Here is a 25,880-nt window from a genome sequence, read left to right as displayed (position 1 = left end):
GTTTGATGATCCTCTCCCAAATAAACTGTATTCCAATCCTCATCCCTTGCCCTTCCTCATCTCCTCAACTCCTTCCATTACTTCACTAAGATGCTTCTCCTTTTCTGGAACATGGGCTGGAGCTCTGCTCTCAAGGGCTCCTCTTGGGAGGCCCCAAAACAAGGTAGGTGATTGTACAATTTATCAATCCACACTGGGCCATGTTTTTAGAGTGAATATGGGCATTGCTAATAATTCACTCTTGTCCCGGCAGGAGGAAATTGGGACCGTCCTGGGCAAATCGGGACATTGGGACCTACTTATAAAGTCTGTTTTGATCTGAACCCTGCTTTCTGCTGCTGCATTTGTTATCACTTGACTCTTCATACTCTAGTTTGATCCATTCTGAGTGACACTTCACTGAGTGAGGTGTGGTTCCTCAGATTGCCCTCATAGCACATTGTGTTCCAAAGATGGTCACAGCAATGCCTCCCATCCCACGCCTTTGCCATGTGACCTTGCCACTAAGCCATCATGAATTAGAGTCCGTGTCCTCTTTCCTGGAATGTGGGCTGGAGCCCAGATTTTGGCCAATAGCATGTGGTAAAAGGGATGTCTATAACTTCTGAGGCGTGGTCTTAGAGATCTCTAGCTTGCACCTCTGCTCTTTGGAATGCTCCTTCTTAGAGCCTGGCTGCCATGCAGGGAGGCAGCCCAAGCAGCCACATTGTGGAGCCCGCGGGGGAGAACTGAGGCCCCTGGCTGACAGCCTCAGCTAAACTACTGCGTGGCCATGTGCGTGAGGCCACTTTGGACCATATAGTCATCCTTATGCCCCAGCTAAGACCACACGAAGAAGAACAGCCATCCAGTTGGGCCACAGAATTGTGCAAAATAATAAAGTACTGTTTAAGCCACAAAGTTTTGGGTGGATTGTTGTACAGCAACAGAGAACTGAAAAGCCCCTCCACTCCACCCCATGCCTTTGTCCAGAGCATTCTAACTTATCATTCCAGTCTCAGCTTCCATGTCACTTCCGCTGGTATGCCTTCCCTCATTTCCTAGATTGGGTTAAGTTCCTTTCCTACTTGCTCCCAAAGAATCCTGTACCCCATCTTCCATTTTTCCTGCCATGTGTCCTTCTACTTCATTGCCTTTTCATCAGCTTCTTTCTTCCAGTTAGAACGTAAGCCCTCTAAAGGCAGACACTCTGCCTGTCTTGGACACCACTGGTACTCCAACGATGTGTATAATGCCTGGTACTGACAAATGATGACTTCATACTTGTTTAATTATGATTCAATAAAAATAATTAATGCTTATCACACCCATACCATGTGGCAGATCCTGCTAAGGTGCTACCTGCTAAGCACGTATTATTATGCTGAATCCTGTGAAGCAGGGACTGCTACTATTCCTATTTTACACACGAGGAAACAGATGTACAAGATATCAAGTAACCTGTCCAAGTTATACTGTTTGTAAGTGACAGAGTAAGACTGTAAACCCACGTGTGTGATAGCAAGGCTGTTCTTAGCTGCAATCCTTATGTGTCAATCAGGAGAGGCTAGGCTGGGCTGCAGTAACAAATAGCCCTATAGTCTTGGTAGCTTAAAAAAGCAAAGGCTTTTTTCTTTCTCATACTATAGGTTCATCATGAGTCAACGGAATTCTCTGTTCATTGTGGTCACAGAGGAACCCAGTTGATGGACCAACCACTGTCTTGAGGTTTGTCAGACACCATGCCAAAGGGACAGAAGGACTCCAGGGGGTCTTGCACCAGCAACCAAATGTTCTAGCCCAGAAATTGCACATGTCTTTTCTACTCATAACTTCTTGGCTAGAAATGTTCAGTGAATAGCATAACACCTACCACAGTATACCACCTCACCAATGAATGAAGACATAGTATGTCATTTCCTGCTGTAAGGAGGCTTTGCCAAAGTTCCAGAAAGTTTTGGAAAGCCCTAGAATGAGGATTTCTTGTCAACAGATTATAATATTCACATTTTAGATTATAATGGAAATCATATAGTGGCTACCAATAGGTACATCTTCTATCAGAGTTGCTTCAGATAATGGTAGTTTGGAAAATATTAGGTCTGGGACCAATATGCCTTACAAACTATATTAAATTCAAATGGATAGCTGTTCTCTATTAATATTACCACCCCAGACATTGCCACTCAGAAATAGCATTGATCAGTAAAGCAATGATTACTCTGCCTTAGTATTCAGCTTCTTTCAAGCACAGCTTCTCAAATTTACACAAAGGAGTTACTGCCTTTTTATTATAAAACAGATCTACTTGATTATGATTTTATATTACTATGATTTACAACAATGGCACAAATGGTTAATTTGAAAAAATGAATAAAGAGGGCTCAGAATTAATTTTCTAAAATTAAAAATAAAATGGATATGCCATCCTGAAAACAGAGGCTGTATATTTAATAACACTGAACGTCTAGTGATGTGATGGGCGGTATAGTGACATTCTTCTAAATTCATATCCATGATATATCCATAGCGCTGTATGATACACAGGAAGTTTGAATATAATTATCCTTTTTGTTCTCACATGGAACAGGAGAAACTTCTCTACTTTAACATTGCATTTCTCATCTTTTTTGAAAATAAAATTACTCCCATTATAAATCTAATTGTTTCAAGGGTTTTTAGGCTTTAGCTAATCTGGTTTCACTCAATCCAGAAAACTCCTTAAAGTACAGACAAATTTCCATTTAGCCTTTGTTGAATACTCTCAATAATGAAGAGTCTACCACTTCAAAATAGCAGCCACTCATCTTTGAATAGCTCCAGTCCTTAGGCAGTTCCTTGTCGCAGGGACCTGAAATCTTCCTTCACTGTCTACTTCGGTCCCGTCGAGTGGCCTGTACAGGGTCCAAGCCTTCCTTCACGCAGCCTTCACCAAAGATCGAAAATTGATTCTCCCACTTCTCTTAAATCATATCTTTTTCTGAATAACTATCCCCAGGTCTTTTGATTTTTCCTTTATGGGTCCTCTGTCTATCTGGTCTTCTCCTCAGAAGATTAACATCCATTTTAAAATGAGGAGTCTAGGACAGGCCATGACATCCCAGCTGGGGTTCGACTGTGCTCCTTGCTCTGGACACAATTCTCTTATTAACGTAGCTCAGTATTATATTTATTTAAAAGTCTATCACCACGTAATGTTGGCTTGTATCAAACTCCCCATCGAACTAACCCCCTGAGTCTTTTTCATGATACCAGGAGCCTTCCATCTTCTACTTATGTGCTTTTATTTTTGGTCTAAGTACAGGAATTAAGTTTATCTCTATTATATTTCAACTCATTATTTTTATCCTATCTTTCTAGCCTGTCAAGATGCTTTGGAAGTGTTTTTCATCATCCAGCTTATTAAACCATCCCTCTCAGCTTTGTGTCATTTGCAAACTTAATAAACTTTCTATCCGTGTCTTCATCCAAGGCATTGACAGAAATGTTGAAAAAAAAAATGAGTAAACAGAAGACTCTGCTGCAGGCTTCCAGTTGTGTTTCTCTCCTGACTTAAAGATTTCTTGAGAGACTATTAAATCTGTTGCTGAAAATCAGATACATAAAGTCTGCGATGAAAGTCAGCCAGTAAATGATGAAAAATGGACATAACCAGGTCTGCTGAAATTCATACTTTGTGAAGCTTTGCTTGTTGCTAGCGATCCTGACTTCCTTCTTGAAGGACTCAGAAATGTAACAACTCATTCTAAAATTCTGATGTTGGTTGACAGTGATCACACTTTTATTTCTAGGATAAATTTCCTCCGTTCCCTTTAGAACGATGAGACTCCTTGACTGGGTTCCCCTTCTTCCATCCTTTTTATGTGTCCTTTTTCAAGCAGTGCTCATCACAGAGCTCCATGTGGAGTCATATTATTTATTTAGATCCATCTCCTTTTTGTTCTTCTATGGGCTCAGTTTCTGATTAGCAGCTGACCCAGCTATGCAGCAACTTGGGGGCATTGATCCCCAGGGGGTGTCACAAACTCACTAGTGTACATGAGATATCTGAAGTTCAATCCGTCTTCACAGATGAATATTTACCTAGCTGGCGAATGCATATTGGTTGTTTCTCGCTAAAGTATACGTCCCTTTCAAAGGGAAATTTAAAAATGCTTCTCACCAATCCTGCCCCTACTGAAAGAACAAATATTTAAAGAATATTGGCTTGAAGAGGTGGCCAATGATTAGCCTCCCCAGGCCACCCCATGTCTTTTTTGATTCTCACGGTAGCTCCTTGATCGTATTAACAGAATTTATCCTCAGGGTATCAATCCTTCTTGCTTCCCCATTCTGAGAGAGGCAGGTGTTATCAGGAAGCCATGCCTAGCTCTTGGTGCCACACATCACTCGTTTCAAATCCCAGCTCCACCAAAGACTGGCTGGGGGACGTTAAGCTGGTGGTTCTCAACTGGTGGTGACTTTGCCCTCCTGGGGAACATCTGGCAATGTCTGGAGACATTTTTGATGATCACAACTCGGGGGTGCTGCTTGTACCTAGTGGGTAGAGGCCACGGATGCTGCTAAACATCCTACAATGCACAGGAAGCCCCCACAACAAGGAATTATCTGGCCCCAAATGGCAACAGTGCTGCTGTTGGGAAACCTGCTTTGAGAAAAGCTTTCTGAGCTTTGGTTCCCTATTCCACACGATGAGGGTGACAGTGGTCTGGGGCGATGTCGGGAGGATTACAGAGAGCACTGCACTTAAAACAGATACCACAATGATGGATATGGAGCCAGCATCAAAACCTGGTAATAGTTTTCTTTATTTATGTATCAGGCATTGTGCTGGATGCTTCCTAAGATGTTATTAGCTTAATACTAAAAGAGTACTTCATGTATTCCGCAAATATTTTTTGAGTACGCTCTACATGCTGGGCACTGATCTGGCAGCTGCAAATAGATTGGTGTAAAAAAAAAATAAAAGACAGCATATTCCTCCCTCAGGGAGACGATAGCCTGCAAGTAGGCATTTGTGTCCCCATTTTGTAACCGAGAGAAGCCAGGCCTTGGGAGGTTCAAGTATTGTGCCCAAAGTTTCAGTGCTCATGAGAGGCAGAGCCTGGATTCAAATGTAACCAGCTGCTTTGGACGGAATGTTTGCGTCCCCCAAAGTCATATGTGGAAATCCTAACCCCCAATGGGATGGCATTAGGAGGCGGGGACTTTGGGTGAAGCCCTCAGGAATGAGATTAGTGCCTTATCAGCAGAGATACAAGAGAGCTTGCTTCCTTGCTCTGCCATGTGAGGATACAGTGAGAAGACAGCTGTCTGCAAACTAGGAAGAGAGCCCCTAGCAGACACCAGATCTCCTGGCACCTGGATCTCAGATTTCCCAGCTCCAGAACCGTGAGAAATAAATTTCTGTTTTTTTTTTTAATTCTACTCTTTGTAACATTTTTTAAAAAATATTTTCTTTTTCCTTTTTCTCCCAAAGCCCCCCGGTACATAGTTGTGTATTTTTTTAGTTGCGGGTCCTTCTGGTTGTGGCATGTGGGATGCCACCTCAGCATGGCCTGATGAGTGGTGCCATGTCCACACCTAGGATTCGAACCGGTGAAACCCTGGGCCGCCGCAGCAGAGCGCGTGAACTTAACCACTTGGCCACGGGACCAGCTCCAATTTCTGTTTTTTTTTTTTTTTTTTTCTTTTCTTTTACGACACCCACAAGACTGGAACACTGTTTTTTGTGTGTGTGAAGAAGATGGCCCTCAACTAACATCTGTACCAATCTTCCTCTACTTTGCATATGGGACATTGCCACAGCACGGCTTGACCAGTGGTGTACATGTTCACTCCCAGATCCGAATCTGCGATGCTGGGCTGCTGAAGCAGAGCATGCAAACTTAACCACGACACCACAGGGCTGGCCTCAAGCTTCTGTTGTTTGGGCCACCCCATCTGTGGTCTTCAGTTACAGCAGCCCGAGCTGTCTAAGACACCAGCTCTGCCTGATTCCAAAGCCTACATTCTTTCTCCTCTATTATTATCAGACACCTGCTGTTAGAAAAACCGGATTGCAAGGTGTGTGAGAACTACAGACCCTGCCTCTGTGCTAACTTCATTGATCGTATCAGCAGCAGCATCCATGCCCTCCCACTGGGCAGTATACTTCTAGGAGGATATTCTTTTCGTTTCTTTTTCCTTTTGTTCTTTATTAATTCAACAAATATTTATTGAGCACTCGCTCCTTGTGAGGATACAGTGGAACTAAGAGACGCTGCCTTGGTCTGCAGGGAGCTCACGGGCTGGTGCGGAGCGTCAGTCTCTGCTGGAAGTCAGTGCACTGGGGACCTGTAGCAGGAGCCCAACCTACTCTCATGTGCATGATGCCATGTCCATCTTGGGATTGTGACTTCCTTACAGGTGTTTATGTGTTCTTCTCATAACTTATCGCCACACACAGTAAGTTTATGTGCACAGCACAATTTCCTGTGATGTACAGAAAACTCTGGGTATAACCCTTGCACATCTGAGGTTTGCGTCATGCTTTTAGCTTGGCACAGATTGACAGCACAGTAGATTCCTAGTTACAGAGGATGTTGCCTTTACGATGTTATTTGTTCATGAACTTGAAGGTCCCTGCCACACTGTATATTGTAAGTTTACCAAAGCGAGAACTGAATCACGTGACCTGAAACCTTAATGAGCCAGAGAGAGTTACTTATCATGAGGGAACGCAGCAATCACCCACCATTCCTGTCAAAACTTGAGTTTGTGAGGTTTATGGAGTAACGAGGCCCATTGTTTCAGGTATGTTCATGGTGGATGTTGCTTTAGGAATATCACAGTGTCATAGTGTAAAGTTTGTTTGGATGGAATCATTTCAGCCATGAAGGAGCACTTAAAATTTTCGATTATTCTTGACTGAATTGTAGGAATGCCTCTGGTGGTACTGGGCATCACCAATGTCTCAGGATATCTGCCTTATGAATGCCAATGCTCTATTCCACTGAACAGCCATTTCTGGTTGCTAATTAATGGCATCACTCGATTTCCATTTGCATCCTTCTGGACAGGTCCTTTTGATCTACTTAGGACCTGGACTCTCGTCAGAGAGACCTGCCTTCAAAACTCTGCTTTGCCACACACTAGTTAAACAACTTCTGCAAATTGACTCCCTCAGCTTCAGTTTCCTCCTCTGTAAAATGAGGATAATAATCACAGGTCTTGCTTCACTGGGTTGTTGTAACATTTAGTTGTCACATTTACACATGTAAAATGTTTAGCACGATGCCTACTACACATGGGTGGTCAATGAATTTTGGTCCCCATTTCTTTTCCACTTCCACCCACTGACTGAGCTGTGTCCACCCCTTCCTGTCTTTTCACTGAGGATGTGGTCTTTCCCTCTGGGGGCCTTACATACAACTCTGCTTGCCTGCTGTCTTGCCTGGCGTGGTCCTGGTTCTAAGTCCAGGAATACTTTTTGCTCTTGGCCACTTTCTGGCATGAGATGTAGGACTCATCCCTCAACTGGTCAACCTCTGCTGCCAAAATCTTCTTCTGTCTTTCTCCTTTCATTTCTAAGTCAGTCAGCACAGAGAGTTCAGCACCGTAGTTAGGAGCAGAGAGGGAGGTGTCTGACTGCTGGGGTTCAAGTTATGGTTCCACCACTTATTAAGTAGGTGGTTTTGGCGAGGTTGTTTAACCTTTCTGTACCCCAGTTTTCTCAACTGTAAAATGGAGACAGTAATCTTGCATTCTCTCGCATAATAGTCTTAATTATCTCATGCAATTGCTATGAAGGTTAAATGAGTTCATGTATCTCAAGTGCTTAAAACAGAGCTTGGCCTGCAGAAGTCCTACCTAAGCGGATATTATTGTTTTTATTATAGGTGGGTATCCTGTTCTCCCCATTATTTGCCCCCATCTTTTTAAGTGAGTGCTTTTCAGGATTAATACCATTCTGATCACTGTTATCCACTGGACACAGAGTCACCTCCTCCTTGGCCTGCACATTATCCACCATCTTACTGTTTCCATTTTGGGTTCACAATGTATGTTCTCACAGAAAAAAAATTCATTGGCTTTATATTAATCATTTAAAAATATTTAACCAAGCATATCTATATTTTAATCTTAACAGCACTGATTTATAGTAAAGGGCCAGGGTTGACTGTTAAATTCACAATCACACACAGGGGAGGATATTCTGTTATAATTTTCCAATTCCTATTGGCTTTCTAATTTGCAAATAGTACCAGGTAGCTTTCTCGAGAGTGAGAAGAGGAGAGAATCATGTTGATATGCTTAGAATAAAAAAAAGTAAAGTTAAATATTGTTAGTAGGTAGAGGTCTTTAATAAACCAACGAACAAATTTTACATAAAGAAGCTGGGAGCAGACACTCAGCTTCACTTACGTTTTAGTTTATGTCACACACCAAACAATGTTGGTTCCAGTATCATCACTGACTTAGAACCCCAAGCACAAATCACAATGTATTTCAAAGGCGAATTAGTAGCTTTAGAATATATTACGTGAGCAATTTACCCCAAACTCTTACCTATTACTTTTCCCAGAAAGAGTGACTTGGGAGAATTGAACAGCGTGTCAGATGAACTTGGCAGATGGTAACTCACAGAAGGATAATGGTCAAGCTGCAGGAAGAAAAGAAGAGACACTGTTAGAAGAACGTCGCTCTCCTGCACTGGAATCAAATCTTCCCGGGGGGTGACGTCACTCTTTGAACCCTGGTTTCCGGATATCTCGCATATCTTATTGCCACAGCGCTGACTCTGAAATACCAGCCTGAGAAAACGGGATGTTCATCTACTCCTCGCCGGGATTATTTGAAAACGATTTGAGCTCGCTAAGTGAAGGCCCAAATGAATTGATCTCCAGCTTAGGCACATTTTCGGGGATAATTTACCTGCTGGATGAAGATCCTTGCTCATTTTAATAGAGTAAAATCTGCTGGATCCGATCTCCAGTGTCGACCTCTGAGACAGAAAATGCTACACCCATAGCGATGAATTTTCTTCAGGATCCTCTTACTGTCCTGTTTTCTTCACCTTTTGGTACTATCAGCTTACAGAGCAATAAATATTGATCTGCACAATACCTACCTGTCTATCTATTCAGATGCTGAGATTCAAGCTGGGTAATAGACACAGTTTTCCTCACTTATAAAAATGAGGGTGATTTCTCCTTTCTGCCACAGGGCAGGGACATTAGCGCCTGATGGGGACAAAGACCCATTTGCTCCAGCAGAGCTGTCCTTTGAGAGTGGGGGTGAGTTGGCAGCAGAGGGAGGGAAAAATGAAGCAGAGGGAAAGAGCTTACAGATAACGGCTGTCAGCACAAGACACATTTCAGATGACATTTCCCTTGGACAAAGGGCAGACGGTGGGGTCCCAGAATCACAGCACTTCTCTTGTCCTTGGAGCCCCTATGTGGCTTTCTCTGCCTTCGCTGTCTTTTTAAAACCGATATGGTCTAGTTGCGTGTCCCTAACTAGGAGCTCCGAGAGCTTTCTGCGCTTTTCTGTGTCCGCCTGTGAAAAAGCTCTTTGTAACCTTTCGTTTTCGTTAACACCTGCTAAGCTAAGCACGAGAAAAGGCGCGGTCAGACGAAAACGGGGAGTCGCTGTCCGGCCGCGGGCGTGCCGATGGGAGCCGCGCACAGGAGGCAGCTTGCCGCGGACCGCAGCGCAGACTCCAGGACCGAGGTCCGCTCCGGTCCTCGCTGCTCACGCGGCCCAGGTGCGCGGAGCTGCAGGCGGCCGGCGGGGAGGACCCGGCGGGGCGCCAATCTCACGGGCCGCGTTGAGAACAGCTGCTTTCAGGAATGACTACCTACGCCTGAAGCTTGAAACTGCTTCCTAGAAACCTAGAGGTCCTCGAATAGTCAGGGTTAAGAGCCAGCGAGTCATCACATCTCAGGAATTTGGGGAGTTTGGGCCTGCAGAACCGGTATTGTAAGTTTTTGTGCAAGGGTGAGTATCTGGTAGCGTTGTAACAGAAGTTCGACAACACTATTAAAGCAATCATTGGCATGTTCGACTACAATTTTGAAAAGCTTTCTATAATTTCGATGTATCGTTAACAAAACTTATTCCAGCTGGAGAATCTTAAATATTTTAAATCATAAAGTTGTTTCTCTGAAGCAAAGGCGACTCAGTTTCTGAGACCAAATATTATCTAGCTGCTCTGGCGCCATCTAGTGGCTTATATGGGTCACTGCTGCCGTCCCTCCATCCACCTGTTACCTGTTGTCAAAAGGCTACGCGCAAAACGCCATTGTAACTAACAGGCTAGCCTGCAATGCTTTCCGGCGATGACCTGCCCCTAAACCCTGCCTATGCTTTAATCTGTCTTGTTAAAGAACTTAAAAATGATACACACGATACATGTTCATTACAGAGAAAAGAACAATAGAGAGTGGCAGAAAAAAACCACCTGGTGATAACTAATGTTACATTCTTTTGATTTTTTTCAAAAATGGAAAGGAACCCAACCACCCATATGGTTTTGCATTTACTTTTCATTACTTAACAATTATGTATTTGCATTGTGAGAAAGAGTATTATGAAACTCTTTCTGTGTCAGTGAATATACAACTAAATCGTCATTTGTAATGAATGACCGGTATTTCATTTTATGGATTTATAGAAGACAATCTTTAAAAAATATCAAATTTCTACATTTAGACTTTTAGATTTCTTGTGTCTTCGGGCCCAGTACAGTGCAGAGCACGTGGTAGGTCCTCAATAAAAATGTGCTGACATTCACTAATACAACTCTTCAAGCAGTGGGCACAGAGTAAGACCAGTCCTCGGGGGTGGCCTGGCCCGCGCAGTGGAAACAGCTTCCTTCCTCCGAGCCCTTTCTACGGGTCCAGACCAGACAGACCTGGCTCTTCAGCAGCCATCTTATATTATTTGTACTGAGCTCGCAGCAAAATGAAATTCCGAGTTTGTCCCCGTAGGTTACTTTCAGCTCTTTCCATTCCCATATAATACATGCAGTTGATGGCTTGAACCCAAAAGGAAAATTTACATTTATTTATGTTAAATTTTATTTATTTTGTTTTGAAGCCAAAGTTTTGAATCTTCATTCTGTCATCTAACCTATCAGTGCTCCTGCCTGGTTTTGGTTTATCTGTAAATATCCTGAGTCATAATTCATTCATGAAGTGGAGTCTGCCTGAGCCACAGGCCCAGAGTGTGACCCCTCTGACTGGTGGGCTTGCTTGGTGACAAGCCCCCTTGACGTGGAAAACTATAGCCCCTGTGCAGCCCGTGGGTGGCCTGAGAGCTCCAAAGGCCTCCTGCCCCCCGCGGCACACGCCCATCGCCGGCCACTGAGTACCTGTCCCCTGCCCTCCCACCTGCACGCCACAGGGTGGCCTGCTGCCTGCCCTGCACCTCCAGACCAGCTCCAGCCTGGCCAACCTGTGAACTTCTGTGCTGTCTGGAGCTGAGCAACCACACCTTCTCCAACGAGCTCTGAAACCCTCCACGTCTGTCCTCCTGTGGGTACCCTCCCTCAGCCCAGGCTGGCTCTAGGAAACTCTAGAGGGTTTTCCTTAAATCTTAGAGTTCCCTGTATCATAGTTTATTCTTATATCAAACACCCCATATTTAACCTACTGTGTGGTTTCTATCTCCTGACAGGACCCAACCGGCTGCACCAGGAAAAGGAGGAAGCAAATATTGAGCACCTACTGTGTGCAAGGCTTATGCTAGACTTATCACATCTTATTTAATAGATATTGAATAGGTGTTCTCTGTTTCCATATTACAGAAAGGGTCCAAAATCAGAAAGAAAGTAAGTGGCAGAGTTGGCATTCTAACCCAGCCATATCTGGCTGCAAAGACAAACTGGTAAGCTGCACGTGACGGTCCCCTGAACCAGCCCAGCCGTCTCACCTCGGGAAGGGAGAGGACCAGCTGCATTTTAAATACTTACATTTAAAAAGGAAAATACATTAAGTCAGATAAGGCAAGAAAAGCACCACCTGAAAAGCCTCAGGACCCGTCCCCTGATATCGGTTCACTTGTGTTGCTGGCCGCCTCTCTTCAAATGAAGCCTGGTGCATTGGCCACGGTTGAGTGTAATAATTTCAAGGTAATTTCTTTGGGGTCCACCTGAGCTATTTTGCTGTACATTTAGCTGGTGGTCATTTCACTGGCAGTTAAGAGGCAATAAGAGATTGTGTAATAGAAGCTCATTAAAATTAAAGACTGTGACTCCGTGTGCCCGAGGACAACCTTAAGGGAACACTAATTTGTTCAGCATTTACCATTAAGTCATTAAAAGCATATTGGTTCAGGCTGGGGCTCGTGTCCTACACGCAGAGTTGAGAGCTTTACCGGCCGTTCAGGTACTATTTTGCGATTTCGCTTCATTTCCATTCTTAGGCCACAGTTTGAAGGGACTTCATCAGCCTGTTTATGTTTGGGGGATGAAATGGAGACGGTAGGGGAGGAATAGGGGAGAAAGACCTAAGCGTGTGGATGATGTCTCACCGCTGGAGGGGCCTGGCCCCCTCTCCTGAGATGAAGGGACGGGATATCCTGCCATCGCAGGCGGATTTCTGGGCCACTAGACAAGGGCCGAGATGTCTTGCCTCCTTTCCTAATCCCTAATGTTTGGAAATACTTAGAATTTAGCTCAGAGATATTGAATTTGGGACACACCATCTTGATGGATATTTTTACTCCCAGGTGAAGCTAAAGCCTAAACTTGATCCGAGGCTGCTGTGAACAGTTGTCAGGAGTGAGAAACGATGGTCAGCTCAGTTCACATCCGTTATCCATCTCGAACCATCCCTCCATCATGAAACGCTTACGGACTTTACAGGAGAGAGAATTTGAAGAGCAGAGACCATATCTTTCTCTCCCACCTTAATCTCCATCCCATCTGGGGGTCTGTAGCTGGGGGACCTGCAAGCCTCAGGCCACTCACAACTGAGAATCCGAAAGAGCAGGACTTAACCCCAGCATCAAATTCATCTAAATGTTTTCTGCTCTTGCTGACTCCAGAATCATTTTGTTCCCGTTGATGGAGAGGACATGGAATAAACTCAGATGGGAGCAGGAGATAAAAAAGTAGTTAATTGTGGGCCTGCCACCAATTACAGTTTTGCAGCCTGTCCCTTCCCATCCCCTGGCTAGACAGTGACTCTGTGAGGACAAGGGCCCTGCCCCATGGACCTCTCCTTGCCTGGGAGCTAGCGCAGGGCCTGATATGGCTCATATTTGTGAAACCTTGAGCAGTGGGCTAAGCAGGCAGTAAAGAAATACACCTGGATTTTGGAGCCCAGGGGACAGCACCTCTCCTCTGCGCTTTTGGCTCTTTTCTGCAGCATCATCTTGTAAACCACTTGGTCCATTTATAACCCACAGGCAATGGGCCTGGACCATCTTAGGTGCTCACTTAACATTTATTAAGTGAGTCATCACTGGCTGAGCTGTGCTCACACCTGTATGTTTGAGTGTGCGTGTGTCTTTAAGGTATGGGAACCCTAGCTTTTACTTGCATCAGAACATCTGTTCTTCGAGGAGATGAGCCCTATGGATGACTCGATTGACTGAAGCCCTCATAGAATTTTATGGCCGTCAGGTTTGAGCGAGTGAACCTGACTCCATCCTCAAAGACTGCATCGAGGGAGACAGACTCATGGCTAATCTGGGACTCTGAATCTTTATGCCCTGGGACACTCCCCGCTACTCCAGGAGACTTGAGTTCAGCATAGCCCGTTCCTGGGACCACATGGCTGAGAACCACAAGTGCATCATTGGGGGGACAGCATGTCAGCCTCTTCCCAACCTATACTTCCAGGCCACATGACCATCCCTATAATTCCAAGAGCAACCAAAGATGCAGATGGTAGGTCAACATCTGGGAGGTCATGTTGCCTCCTACCTTAATTTCTTTCTGGCCTAAGCTGCTCATAAACCCTATTGACTCATAGGGAGACTTAAGGAGAAGAAAGAGGCCAAGAAACACTCTCCTCTGTAACAGAACCATGGAATACATGAGAAATAGTCAAGCTTTTGTACTTGGGTTAGCGATGAATGCCTGTACTGGAGGGGCCTGAGCGTGTTGCATGGCATACGGGAAGTTAACCGAATACTTCAGTAACCTGCAGATCAACAAGCCAAGGAGACTTTGCCTCTTCACGACAGATTAAACGGCCCCTGAGGTGATCAGAGGGGAAGGTGGCATAGGTGGCATCTTCCTAGAGCAAGGAGAGGAAAGAGCGGAGGGTCATCTCTTGCCTCTCTGCTCTGAGGCTGCTCAACCTCTCTCAGCCCTTTGGATCCACTTCCTCCTCTCCAACATGCTTCAGGGCCTCATTTGTGCTGAGTCCTTTGCTTGGCATGCTCTTCTGCTCTTTCTTCACCAAATACAATGAATGAATGCTTATTCTGGGAATTATTTTCTAATCCATTCAGTTTATTACTAGCCCTGAGCCTCACACAGTCCCCTCATGAGCTGAGCTCCACCACGGACTTCCATTTAACCAATTAATTTCTGGCAAGGCTAGAGGTGGTATAGCCTAGAATTAAACAGACAGACCCATCTCCTTAGCTCCTTCTCCTAAGCCTACGCCTGGGGTCTGGAATCCTCCTATCCTAAGACCAAGGAAAGGAGAATTTGCTTCCGTAGTTAGGAAAGATCCAGCTGAATCCACTGGCCCCAAGTCTTTCTGTATGGAAAACACCTTGCAATTAGGAGCTGCGGGCTCCCTCTAACCCGAATCACTTGGCCATGAGAATGCAAGGAGAGAAAGTGGCTGGTCTCACCTTTAGCTTGTCACTGCTCCACCCTCTAGAACCCCTGATTTGCTAGGACCTTGTTTCCCTTCTTTAGGGGGTGGAAGGACTCGCTCTCCTTGCGAGGGTCACTATGGGGGCTTTTACAAACCATCTCCTAGATGTCCAGCGTAAGAGGGCGAGTGAGAACGGGCCGGGAGACAGGTCCTGGCTCTGCCACTGAACAGCTGTGTGACATTCAACACACCACGAAGACTCCTTAGACTTCAGCTTCCTCATTTGTAAAACAAGGAGGTTGGACCAGATAATACTTAGGTTTCTTTGATTGAAAATGTTTTGCTACTATGGCCTAAGGAGCAGTGTTTTCCCAGGTCCCTGGGGCTTTAAGGAGAATCTTCTAAGACTCAGCTCTAGGGCACAACTTTGTAAACTGTTCGTTCAGTGTGTTATTCCACTGCAGCCAAGCCTAGTGACAGACGGAGGGCGGGAAGGGTCACCCGCCCTGTAAGGCGGAAGCAGAGTTCCCTCACTTTCCGTTCTAAGACCCGGGCCTTACAAGAAGAGCTGTCTCTGCCACGTGTCTTTATGTATCTCAGCAAATTTGGCTCCGAGCTTCCAGCCCTGAGGAAATGCTTACACAAAGGTCGGGTTCGGTCAGGGATGTTCAAGCAGGGAGGGGCCTTAGAGACAGGTAGTTTATCACTTTCTTCCCATAAACACAGGAGAGGAAGCAGGGTCCCAGGGAGAGTCAGTGGTCTGCCCGGGTTCACAGACTGGAAGTGGTAACGTTGGCCTTGAACTAATATTAAATCCACAAGGAATGTTCTTTTCCAGAAATGTGTAAGGCTTGAGGAATAAAGGATTGAAGAGACAGATCTTTCTTTGCTGTACACGTGCATTATTTCTCTTTCAGAGATGTCAGGAGGTTTCATTTATGGCTTTATAAGCAATTTTAAAATGAGAGGTATTACGAGTCCTTATTACTATTGTCATTATCCCATCATTATCGTGGTAATGAAATCAGGACAATACATGGCCTCATAAGGTCTAGTGCAATTGAAATCCTGCAGTATTGAGGCAATTAAGAGAATTAGTGAACCCGTTAGGTGATATATGTTTTATATCAAAAATTTCTCAAAATAGTAAAAAGAAAAAAATTAGCTTTCAAATGTTGATCTACTTTCTCTAGTCTGACACTCCACCTACTGGAAAAACACTGAATACTATTTAAACCATAAAGTGTTTTTTTAAAAAACTGATTTTGTATCAATAGATCTGTATAATTTTTATAAATATCAGTGACTCAGAGCAGAGATTCTCATTTCACAGCTGATATAGCATTTCTTTGATAGCATTAATTTCAAGGACTTTTATAGCAGGAATGGCCCAAACACTATATAATTTTTTTCAAAGAATCTGGTCAGAAAATATTTAGGACTTTCAGGTTTGTGTTTTTATTTGTACAAGAGAACTCATGAGATGATTATAAAGCATTAAAAATGAACATCTGAAGAAATATCTAGTAATTTACACCTCCAATTTCCTTCTTAGACATCTAGGATGAGAATAGCTCATGGTTTTTATACACTTTTATATTTAAAATCACTTTAAATCAACTTTAATCGTAACACATAATGGGTGGTTTAGATAATAATTTATGTAATTAGCATCAATTAAATCATTTCATGTGGCATATTTTCCTGAAGAGCTGAAGGCAAAACGCATTTTGATAAACTGTAAAATGACTTTCTAGGAGTATGGAAAAACAAATAAATGGGTGGAGAAAGGAGGGAGAAAAAAAAGAAGAGTAGAAAATAAAATTAGAAATGGTCAATTTTGAAAATAGGTATTAACAAATACCATGTTCCTAAAATTATATAATAATTTTTAAAATTAATTGGATGAAAATAATAAAGAACAATGAATGAGAATGATTATGAGAAAGAAAGTCGACAGAACAGATATGATTGAGGCCTTCTCTATTTTCTTCTTTATTAGCATCCGTAATCTTGATTTGCCAAGCACGTGTTTCAACGTGCCAAGCTCATTGTTTAAATTTGATTGTTGGCAACTTCCTGGGTGAGCGGTGTGGGGGGAGTTTTGATAAGGTGAAGATGCTGTAGTAGGAAATGTCGGTCTCATGAATCTACGAATGGGGAAACTGCCCTCATCTGGCGTGTGTGATGTTTCTGATGCCACGTTGTTTATCTGCTGAGGTTGGGACTGGTCAGGGTGGAAGCAGGTGACTACTCTGATTCACAAGTTCTGAGCATGGGTCTCTTGCTGTGACTGGTTCAGATACAAGGACTTTATTTGCAGGTGAGCCCCTCACAGAAGTCTACTCTTAGCCAAATCTTCGGAAGTGAGCAGGTTGGCTGCAGGGGCTGGAGGCATCTGCCAGTGTGCCCTCCTGAGGAGGTCACACCTGTCCAGTGGTGCGCCCATCCCATAGGCCACCCAGGGCATAGGCAAATGAGTATCACATCGCCTGACTGCCGAGAGGGCTTCTCTGTGGGAAGAGTGGGACCTAGGCATAGGACTCAAAGTACCCCTCTGACCATATCTCCTTTTAGGCAGTAGTGTTTCAATAAATGATATGACTGCTAACACCTCCTAATGCTACACAAGGACTTCCATTCGATGTTGCTGTCCAGCCACCTTGTGAACTGGGCTTGGAGCTAAGCTGAAGATGTGCATAAGGAGATGCTCCCAGCTGGATTCAAGGTGCTTAGACTCTTGTTTTGGAATTAAGACTAATAAACAATTAGGGAATAATATTACAAAAGAAATATATGAAAATTGAATATAAAGTACTACCCCAAATTCTAAAATGTATGCTATGGAGAGTAACTGCAATCATGGTTTAGTACTTAGCTTTGCAGAGTGGAGGCATTTTGAAGGAGGAATGCGTACACCAATTCTCTCTAGGGGTATTGAGGTGAGCAGCCCCGTTGCTCCTCAGGATGTGCACTGGAGAGAATGGAAGGCTTTAGGGCAGCTAGATTGTGGAGGGCTCTGAATGCCAGGCTGCAAAGTTTGGATCTGATCCTAACATGGCTGGGGTTACACTTTTTAAAAATTCTGGTGTGACATCTCCATCAACTTGCTATCATTATTATTTGTAACCACAATTTCTTTATAAGGAGAGCAAATTCAAGGTGTTATGTCTGCTTGAGCACCTGACTGCTCTGGGCCCAAGTTTGGACTGAGAAGGGTCTATTTCTTGCTGCACATAATACTGGGGAGACCTGGAGATGAGTGAGGAAGGAAGTGGGGAGAAAGAATCAGAGAAAAAAGCCCAGCACGGCATGGGGTGAGGACTGTGAGAAACCTTGTAGAGGGATGAATAAAGTGACTGTTGGGGACATGAATAGCTAATATGTGACATTCAGTGGTTTGTTGTTCAAGAGTTCAGTGTGCTGTGTACTCCTCCCCATGACACTGAGATATTCAATAAAGGCTACTATTCAGTGGATGTTTTGAGTGGTTGCATGTGTTTGTGCACCAAAGAAGGTGCCAAGTTTTATTTTGGGTAGATTTGTTGTGGATCAGAGAGAACACCCATAGAAGAAAGAGCCTAGAAACAGAGAGGACCCCTGGAAATTCTGCCAGGGGAGTGAATTCGGATTCCCTTTAGGGAGGGAAGGAAGGTCAGAGGAAATTGTGGAGCAAGGGGATCTGATCGAAGGCTGGAGATTGAGTTCAACCTCATGGCCAATCAATCAATCATGCCTTCATAATGAAATCAGAAAACCTCTGGACACGGAAGCTCAAGTGACTGTCCCTGATTTGCACTTCTCCGTGTTGTCACACATTAACACGCAGGGAGGATGACGTGTCCTCAGGACAAGCAAGCTTTGCCTTTGGGACCTTCCCGAATCTTGCCCTCCACCTCTCTCCCTGATTTGCATTCTTTCTAATAAAACTGTAATCGTAAGTATAGTGCTTTCTTGAGTTCTGTGAGTCATTCTACCAAATTATTGAGGCTGAGAGGTTAGTGGGAACCCATGAATTTGTAGCCGCTGGTCAGAAGTGAGGGTGGCCTGAGACCTCTGAACTTTCAGCTGACCTCTGAAGTTAGGGCAGTCTTGTGGAGGACTGTGTTCTTAAGGTGTGGATTTTGGCTTAACTCTGGGCAAGAGCTGGTTCTAGAAGTCTTTGCAGAGGGTGAGCTAATAAAAGAACAAGGCTTAAAAAAATAAATACGAATAGTTTCGAAGCTGTGGCTGAAACAAATAAGATGAGATTCAAAGAATTTTCACAGGGCTGAGTTCGAAACAAGCATGGGATGCCAGTCAGGGTCATGGCAGCAAAGAGATGGCTCACCCAAACATGGTTGAATAGACGAGTGTTTGTTTAATGGAGGGACTGTCTATCAAGAAGTGGGTAGTGCTAAGGGAACTGAGAAAGGATGCTATCACTCAGAGACTAGCTGTAGTGGGAAGGCATTGTTATTCCTAGACCTGAAAGACAAGGGAGGGCCATTGAGGGCAGAGCCATGGAAGAGGGGCCAGCTGGTGGCTGTAGGCTGAGGGACACAGCCTTGGTCAGGCAGAGAGGAAGCAGGGTCAGGGGTGATGCAGACCATGATTTCTCTTACCTCTTGCCTTCCATTTTCCTGGCAGTCTCTCATTGGCTGAACTCAACCAGAAGCCAGTGGCCAGGGAGCCAAGAGGTCAGCCTCTTCTAGGGGCAGATAAGAGTGAGAATGATGGAACGGGGCCAATGCAGAATGGCAGGCACTCAGTGCATGGGAGACAGTTTACTTGAGAGCATATCATGTGAATGGAATCTAGAATAATATTATGGTTCATTCATTCATGCAATGGATCTTTATCAAGAGCCTACTATGTGTCCTGCACTGTTTGAGGTACTTAGGATACATTAGTGAACAAAGTAACAAAAATCCTTGCCCTTATGTAGCTTCTTTTTTTAGCACAGGGAGACACAGAAAAAACAAAGATGCAATATGCTAGAAGATGAGAAATTGTTTCCCTTCAAATTAGGGCAGAGTGAGTGGGATCTGGTGTGAGAAGGAGGGTCAGACTGCAGTCTTAAATAAGATGGGTAGGGTAGCCTCGCCGAGGAAAGGAGATCTGAGCAAGGACGTGAAGGATGTGAGCAAGTTAGCCCTGCAGATACCCAGGGAAAGAACACTCGGGGCAGAGACCAGCCAGTGCAAGTCCCCTACAGTGGGAGACTTCCCGGCAATGAAGCTGGTGACCCTAACGTGGCGTGAACAAGAAGAGTCATACAAGGTGAACTCAGAGGGTAGACACCGGCTGATTCCTGTGGGGTCTTGCAGACCATTACAAAGACTTCGGCTTTTCCTCTGAGAGAAATGAGGTCCTTGAGAGGGTTTTGAGTGGAGGAGTAACATGCTCTGACTTACATTTAAACGATGGGGTAGTTAACATGTAGAGAGGCACCTACAGGGGTGGGGGGGCGCGGAGCCTGGAGCCCAGGCAGGAGACGACAGACAGCTGAGGAGGCCTGCTGGAGGCCCGGGCTGTGCAGCAGCTCTGGAAGTGCTGAGACCCGTCAGAATTTGCATGTTTTCAAGGTAGAGCCAATATGATTTTCTGACAGACTGGATGTGAAATGTGAGAGCAAGAGAGTGATATTCCAGCAAGGTTTCAGGCCTGAGCAGCTGGAAGGATGGAGTAGGCATCAGCTGAAATCGGAAAGGCTACAAATGAGGCAGGTTATGAGGAGGGGGTGGGTCATGAGGTCACATTTGGAGACACTGAGCTTGGAATGTTTATTAGGCATCCAGTCGTTGGTTATGTGTCCAGTAGTCCGTGTGGCAGATGAATCTGGAGTTCTGGGAGAAGCTGGGTTGAGATAATAATTTGGGAGTTTGGGGCATATAGAAAAAATTTAAAACCATGACACTGGAGAGATCATGAAGAGAGTGAATAAAAACAGAAAACAGAGAAGGACTAGAGACCGAGCCTGGAAATACACTAACTGAAGGAGGTCAGGAAGTGGAGGAACAGGCAAAGGGGCCTGAGCAGAGGGACCAGCGATGGGGGGTGGGGGGTAAGCAAAAAGGAGGGTGGTGTCCGCAAAGGCAAGGGATACTTTTATCAAATACTGCCTTTAGTGGAGCAATAGGAGAGCTGAAAATTAGCCACTGGATTTAGTAGTGAGGAGGCCATTGACGATCTGGAGGAGAGTAGCTTTGGGAAATGGGCAAAATCCTGATGGAGAATGGGCGTGAGAAGACGGAGGAGAAAATATTCTACAGTACGTGCATCTGGCAACAAACTTGTATCCAGAATATACAAAGAACTCTTACGACTCAGTAATAAGAAGGAAAAGAGTCCAAAAAATAAAAAAGGGGGGCAAAAAACTTCAACAGACACTTCACAGAAGACTAACCAATGATCAATAAGTGCACAAAATGTTGCTCAACGTCAACAGTCATCAAGGAAATGAAAATTAAACCCGAGATGGGACACCACTACACACCCCCTCGAATGCCTATAATTAAAAAGACTGACAATATCAAGTGCTGGTGAGTATGTGCAGCAACTGGAAGTTTCCAGCTTTGCTGGAGGGAACATAAAATAGAAAATAATTTCTTATAAAGTTAAATATACACTTGCCATATAACCCATCAATTCCATTCCCAAATATTTACTCAAGAGAAATGAAAAAACATACATCCATGCTATACTTATCTACGCAAATATTCATGACAGATTTGTTCATAATATCCCTGAACTGGAAATGATCCATATGTCCATCGACAAGTGAATGAATAAGCAGATGGTAGTGTAGTCATAAATGTAATACTACTCAGCAATACACGTACAACTACAGACACGCACAACAACATGAACGAGTCTCAGAAGCATTATGCAGAGTGAAAGGAGCCGGACAGACAAGGTTACATACGCCATGACTCCATTTATATGAAGTTATGGAACAGGTGTGGTTAAGCTGTGGTTTTACAGAAGTAGAAATGTGAAGAGGGGCTACTTGGGGCGATAGCTGGAGGGAATTGACAGGAACGGGGCTCCAGGGACCCTTCTGGGGTATGAGAAATGTTCTCTGTTTTGACAGTGGTGGTGGTCACATGGGTGGGCGCATTTGTCAAAAACCCTCAGTCTGTACACTTCCAGTGTGTACCTTCCATTGCATGCAATTTACACTTCAATAAAGTTAATTTAAAAAAAGAGAAAGTGAGAGATGCCGACTTGAAACCCTGAGCATAGACATTTATTTCCAGGAGTTTTGTTGCCAAGAAAAACAAAGAAATGGGGAAAGTGGGATCGGGGGAAAATTTTGTTTTAAGTGAGAAATATCTACTTGTTTGTTTCAGATGGGAATGAACCCGAATAGAAGAGAGACAGCGTTGGCAACAATGTCCTGGAATAGGGGAGACAGCATTAGTGGAAGAGTGGAGGGACTGGCTTTAAATGGGAGCCTCAAGAAAACTTAATTTCCCTCTGTCCTCTTTTCTGAATGTTCTGCAATAAGAATATTTAATTTTATAATTAGAAAAACACAATAAATCGTATTTTAAAAAGAAGAACAGCATATTTCCCGTATCTGGTGACGTCAGGCAGGGACTGGTGGTGATTCCGTGTTGGATAAGGGGTTGGACTAATGGCCCTTAAGGACCACTCGAATTCTAAAATCATTCTAAGCAAACATTTACTAAAGTTTGCATTTTACATTGTAGTTTTAAAGGAAGAACCTGAAGAGGTTTGGAGCAATCCTCTTTGTTGTCGTATCTAGGAAAGGAGGTAGAAAAGGATATCACCATGCTCAGATACGGGGAAACTGAGGCACCAAGAGGCGTGTGTCTGATCCAAGTTCATGGAGTCAGTAGTAAATATTCAATGTAACACACAGTACTGTGCGCAGGACACCGTGCTAAGCGTCATTAGAAAGGAAATTTCCTTACTCCCTGCAAGTCTAGGACTCCCTGCTCTAGAGCCGAATCCCGTGATTGTTATTTGTAGAGAAATGAAGATGCACTTTCTATCATTGTCATGCCCGAACTAGGGAGCTAATGGTTTTCCTAAGTAAACGGCATTCATTGATCAATGGTTCTTTGCCAGATAATGTTTTAAAATACTGAGAGAAAATATAAATGCTGTATGTCTAATCAGACTGAAGTCAAGGGCTTTACGGTTCTAAACCCATTTAATGAAACGGCATTTCCTCTTCATTGGCTGGTCTTCCAGGTTGACAGCTTTGCTCGAATTGTGATTACGGAGTGACTCTCACATGTGGGGTGTTTAAGTAAAGCAACTCCAGGTGTTTTGCTCTATTGATCGTTTTAATGCACTGGCTTCAGTATTTAAATGAGTTTGAGTTTGTTTCTTTAATGGTCTTTCAATAAAGCTTAAGTTGACCCGGTACCTTTTGCAATCACAACACTGTAACGGCAGGAAGAGACTAATAATAAAAATGAACTTATTTTGTGTGGTTGAAAAGGTTACATTTTCTATTGATTTAACTGTAATATAGTTAAAGTCCTTGATATTAAAAATAAATTCAGCGAACACATCCTTTTTAGTACAGTGGCTCTATTGATATTACTTTGCCAGTAGGTTTTGGCAGCAATAACAATATTGAGGATGGAGTCTAAAAATTGGCATTATCAGAGGACTGATAACCACATCCTTCAAATACTGTTTCAGGTGAAAGAGTGGAAAGGTATATCAAGAAAACTGTTATCCACTGAGTGACTTCAGAATGTGGGGTAAGTGCCATGGGTCTAAGGGTTCAGTGTGACGACCAGTTCTGCTGGCTTATGGAAAGCCGTAAAGCTTGGCTCCCTAGGAACACTGAAGTTGTTTAACACAGTGTTTGGAGCCTGTTCCAAGAAGGAGAATGTGGGGAAGGCTGGGAGAATTTAGCAGAGGTGGTGAGGAATGGGAATGGGAAGGACCAGGAGAAATGATGAAAGAGAGGTAAGAGCACTCACTTCTCCCATGACCCAGCGTCGCATGAGTGTGCGGGGGCTGTGTGTGTGTGTGTGTGTGTGTGTGTGTGTGTTAATGCTGAAACAAAATGAACCAAGACAATTCTCAGCCTGGAAGCCTGTTAGAGGTGGCCATGGACTCGGAACCTCTGTTCAAATCTACTCCAGAAAAGGCTTGGGTGAGTCTGCGGATGTTGAAATTCATGGTGACCTCACGGGTACAGACCACCTCTGTACTTTACCCAAATCCCAGCTCTTTTTCGTTCAATCTTCTGGAGAAGATCTAGTTCCTGACATTCTCCCTGGGTCCCCTTGGCAATCTTGGGAAGAAAGAACATGCTGCTGAAAGGGTTTGGAATAAGGAGGGGAAACGTAGAGAATATCCCCCCAAAAGTTTGGTCCTCATCTTCCTCCTCCTCCATCTTATCATCATCAGTGTAGCATCTAACATTTCTTGGAGGTCAGATGCCACCTTAGGTACTTTACGCATATTGTTTCAGTGAATCTGCCAATAACTCTCCGGGCGCATACTCTTATTGGCTCCATTTTACAGTTGAGGAAACTGAGGCACCAGGATTGAGTTATGATACCTAAGAGGACACACAAATCCTGACACGTATAGTCCAGAGGTCCGTGGGCCTGTAAGTTTCAAGCTTCTCCGTGGTGCCAGCCTGGATCCTGTGCCATTGTGAAGCTAGGCTGACATGATGCCCACAGCAGGTGCACACGATACTCCTGGGAATGAGTGGAGAGCTGGGGCACCCCAGCATCGCCTCTGCCCTATGTCTTCCTCCTCCATTTTTACTACATGTCCTTTTATCGATCTTCTGATTTGTATGGCCCCATCCCCCTTTGCATCCATCTCTAGAAGCAGGACAGGTTTTCAGATATGGTCCGCATGTCAGAGGCTACAGAACCTGTCAATGATTTCACTGCTGCCATTTGTGGTGTTCACCGTGCGCGTTACGCTCACAAGCACAGGTCGAAGCTACGGGGCTGACATTCCAGATCCTGATGTCATTTTCACAGGGCCCAGGAGTCAGGCTGGTAGAGTGGGCTGATTCGACTGTCTCTTCTCACAGCTTAACTTCTGCTAGTGGCGCTGGGTGACAATGTCAGAGGGATGCTCGGTAGAGCAGCAGCCATTTACTCAATTGCTTTCTTAGTACTCATGCTCCCACTCCTTTTTCGATGCCCTTTCTTCATCTTCACTTTTGAACTACCAGCCCAGGCTCTCCATTCTAACCACAAAGGAGTTTTTTTATCACCACCCCCTCCAACATTTGGATCATATCTCCTCCTCTCAAAGAAGTTAGCATAGGGCTAATTCTTTTATTCACTAAGTGGTTGCTGAGGGAACAATGCAAATATCGAAATTAAGTGGTAGAAAGAATCCATGCACCCTCAAATGCATCGAGCTCATGGTGTGTGCCCAGAATCCATTCTTTATGAACTCGATGCATTAATTTACTCAGTCACTCAGCAAACGCTTCTTGAGATTCTCCGGTGTCCCCAGGGCTCAGGGTCAGAGCTGTGAGAGGTGCAAGGAGAAGCAAAATCCCTGGGTTGTACCCTCAGAACACAACAGCAAGCTTCCATTTACGTAAGCAACACAAAGTCCCACTGCCATCATGGCGTTTCACACCACAGGTGAACGACCCACACTGCAACCCATGACTCTGGGTCAGTTGGGAGTTTGTAGAAAAGCACACCTAAGCTAGTTCCACATGGCAGTCTTCCCTTCCCCAGTTCTCAGCACTGGTTATGGCTAACGACCACTAGAGGGCAATTTAACACCAGCTCAGGACCTGCTCCGGGTCAAGCTGTCCGTCAAAATCCTCACGCTCCATCCCAAAGCTGACTGCTCCCTCTCCCAAGTTTTAGGCAGCATGAAACTCTTCAGAACCTCAGACCGCATGTTGAGACACATTTATTTTTCAGAGAGGAGATAAATTTATGTGGGATAGGAAGCTGCTTTCAGGTACCTGTGCATGGGAAACAACCCACTCTGCTTATTGTACTAAAAAATAGCTTTGAGAATTACAATCTTTGAGGGTGGTTTCAGTGCACTGCAGATGGCTATAACACTATAATGCCTTACAGATTGGACTTCAGTTTTCATGCCAGACAAAATAGAAAGCGAGCAACGTTATCTTCTTTCTTGAGAGATGATTTATGTACTTAATGT

At 44.3% G+C, this 25,880-nt stretch overlaps 1 protein-coding gene and 1 long non-coding RNA gene across 2 annotated transcripts in view; one reads left to right on the top strand and one right to left on the bottom strand.

The window, feature by feature from the left end:
• The window catches only part of CNTNAP2 (contactin associated protein 2), a 1,871,069-nt gene that overhangs the window by 109,575 nt on the left and 1,735,614 nt on the right, over window positions 1–25,880 (bottom strand). The window contains exon 21 of the mRNA XM_070616681.1: window positions 8,530–8,623. Within this exon, the coding sequence (XP_070472782.1) occupies window positions 8,530–8,623 (94 nt within the window). The remainder of the gene's footprint in view (window positions 1–8,529; window positions 8,624–25,880) is intronic.
• LOC139082931 (uncharacterized) lies at window positions 9,393–15,627 on the top strand. Its single transcript, XR_011539304.1, has 3 exons — window positions 9,393–9,960; window positions 11,641–12,094; window positions 12,694–15,627. It is a non-coding gene; the product is annotated as an uncharacterized lncRNA (long non-coding RNA).

This window comes from Equus przewalskii, chromosome 4 (assembly GCF_037783145.1).
Source record: "Equus przewalskii isolate Varuska chromosome 4, EquPr2, whole genome shotgun sequence".
Classification (NCBI taxonomy): domain Eukaryota; kingdom Metazoa; phylum Chordata; class Mammalia; order Perissodactyla; family Equidae; genus Equus; species Equus przewalskii.
Note: the sequence above shows the minus strand (reverse complement) of the source record. Positions and strands in the feature narration are given on the sequence as shown.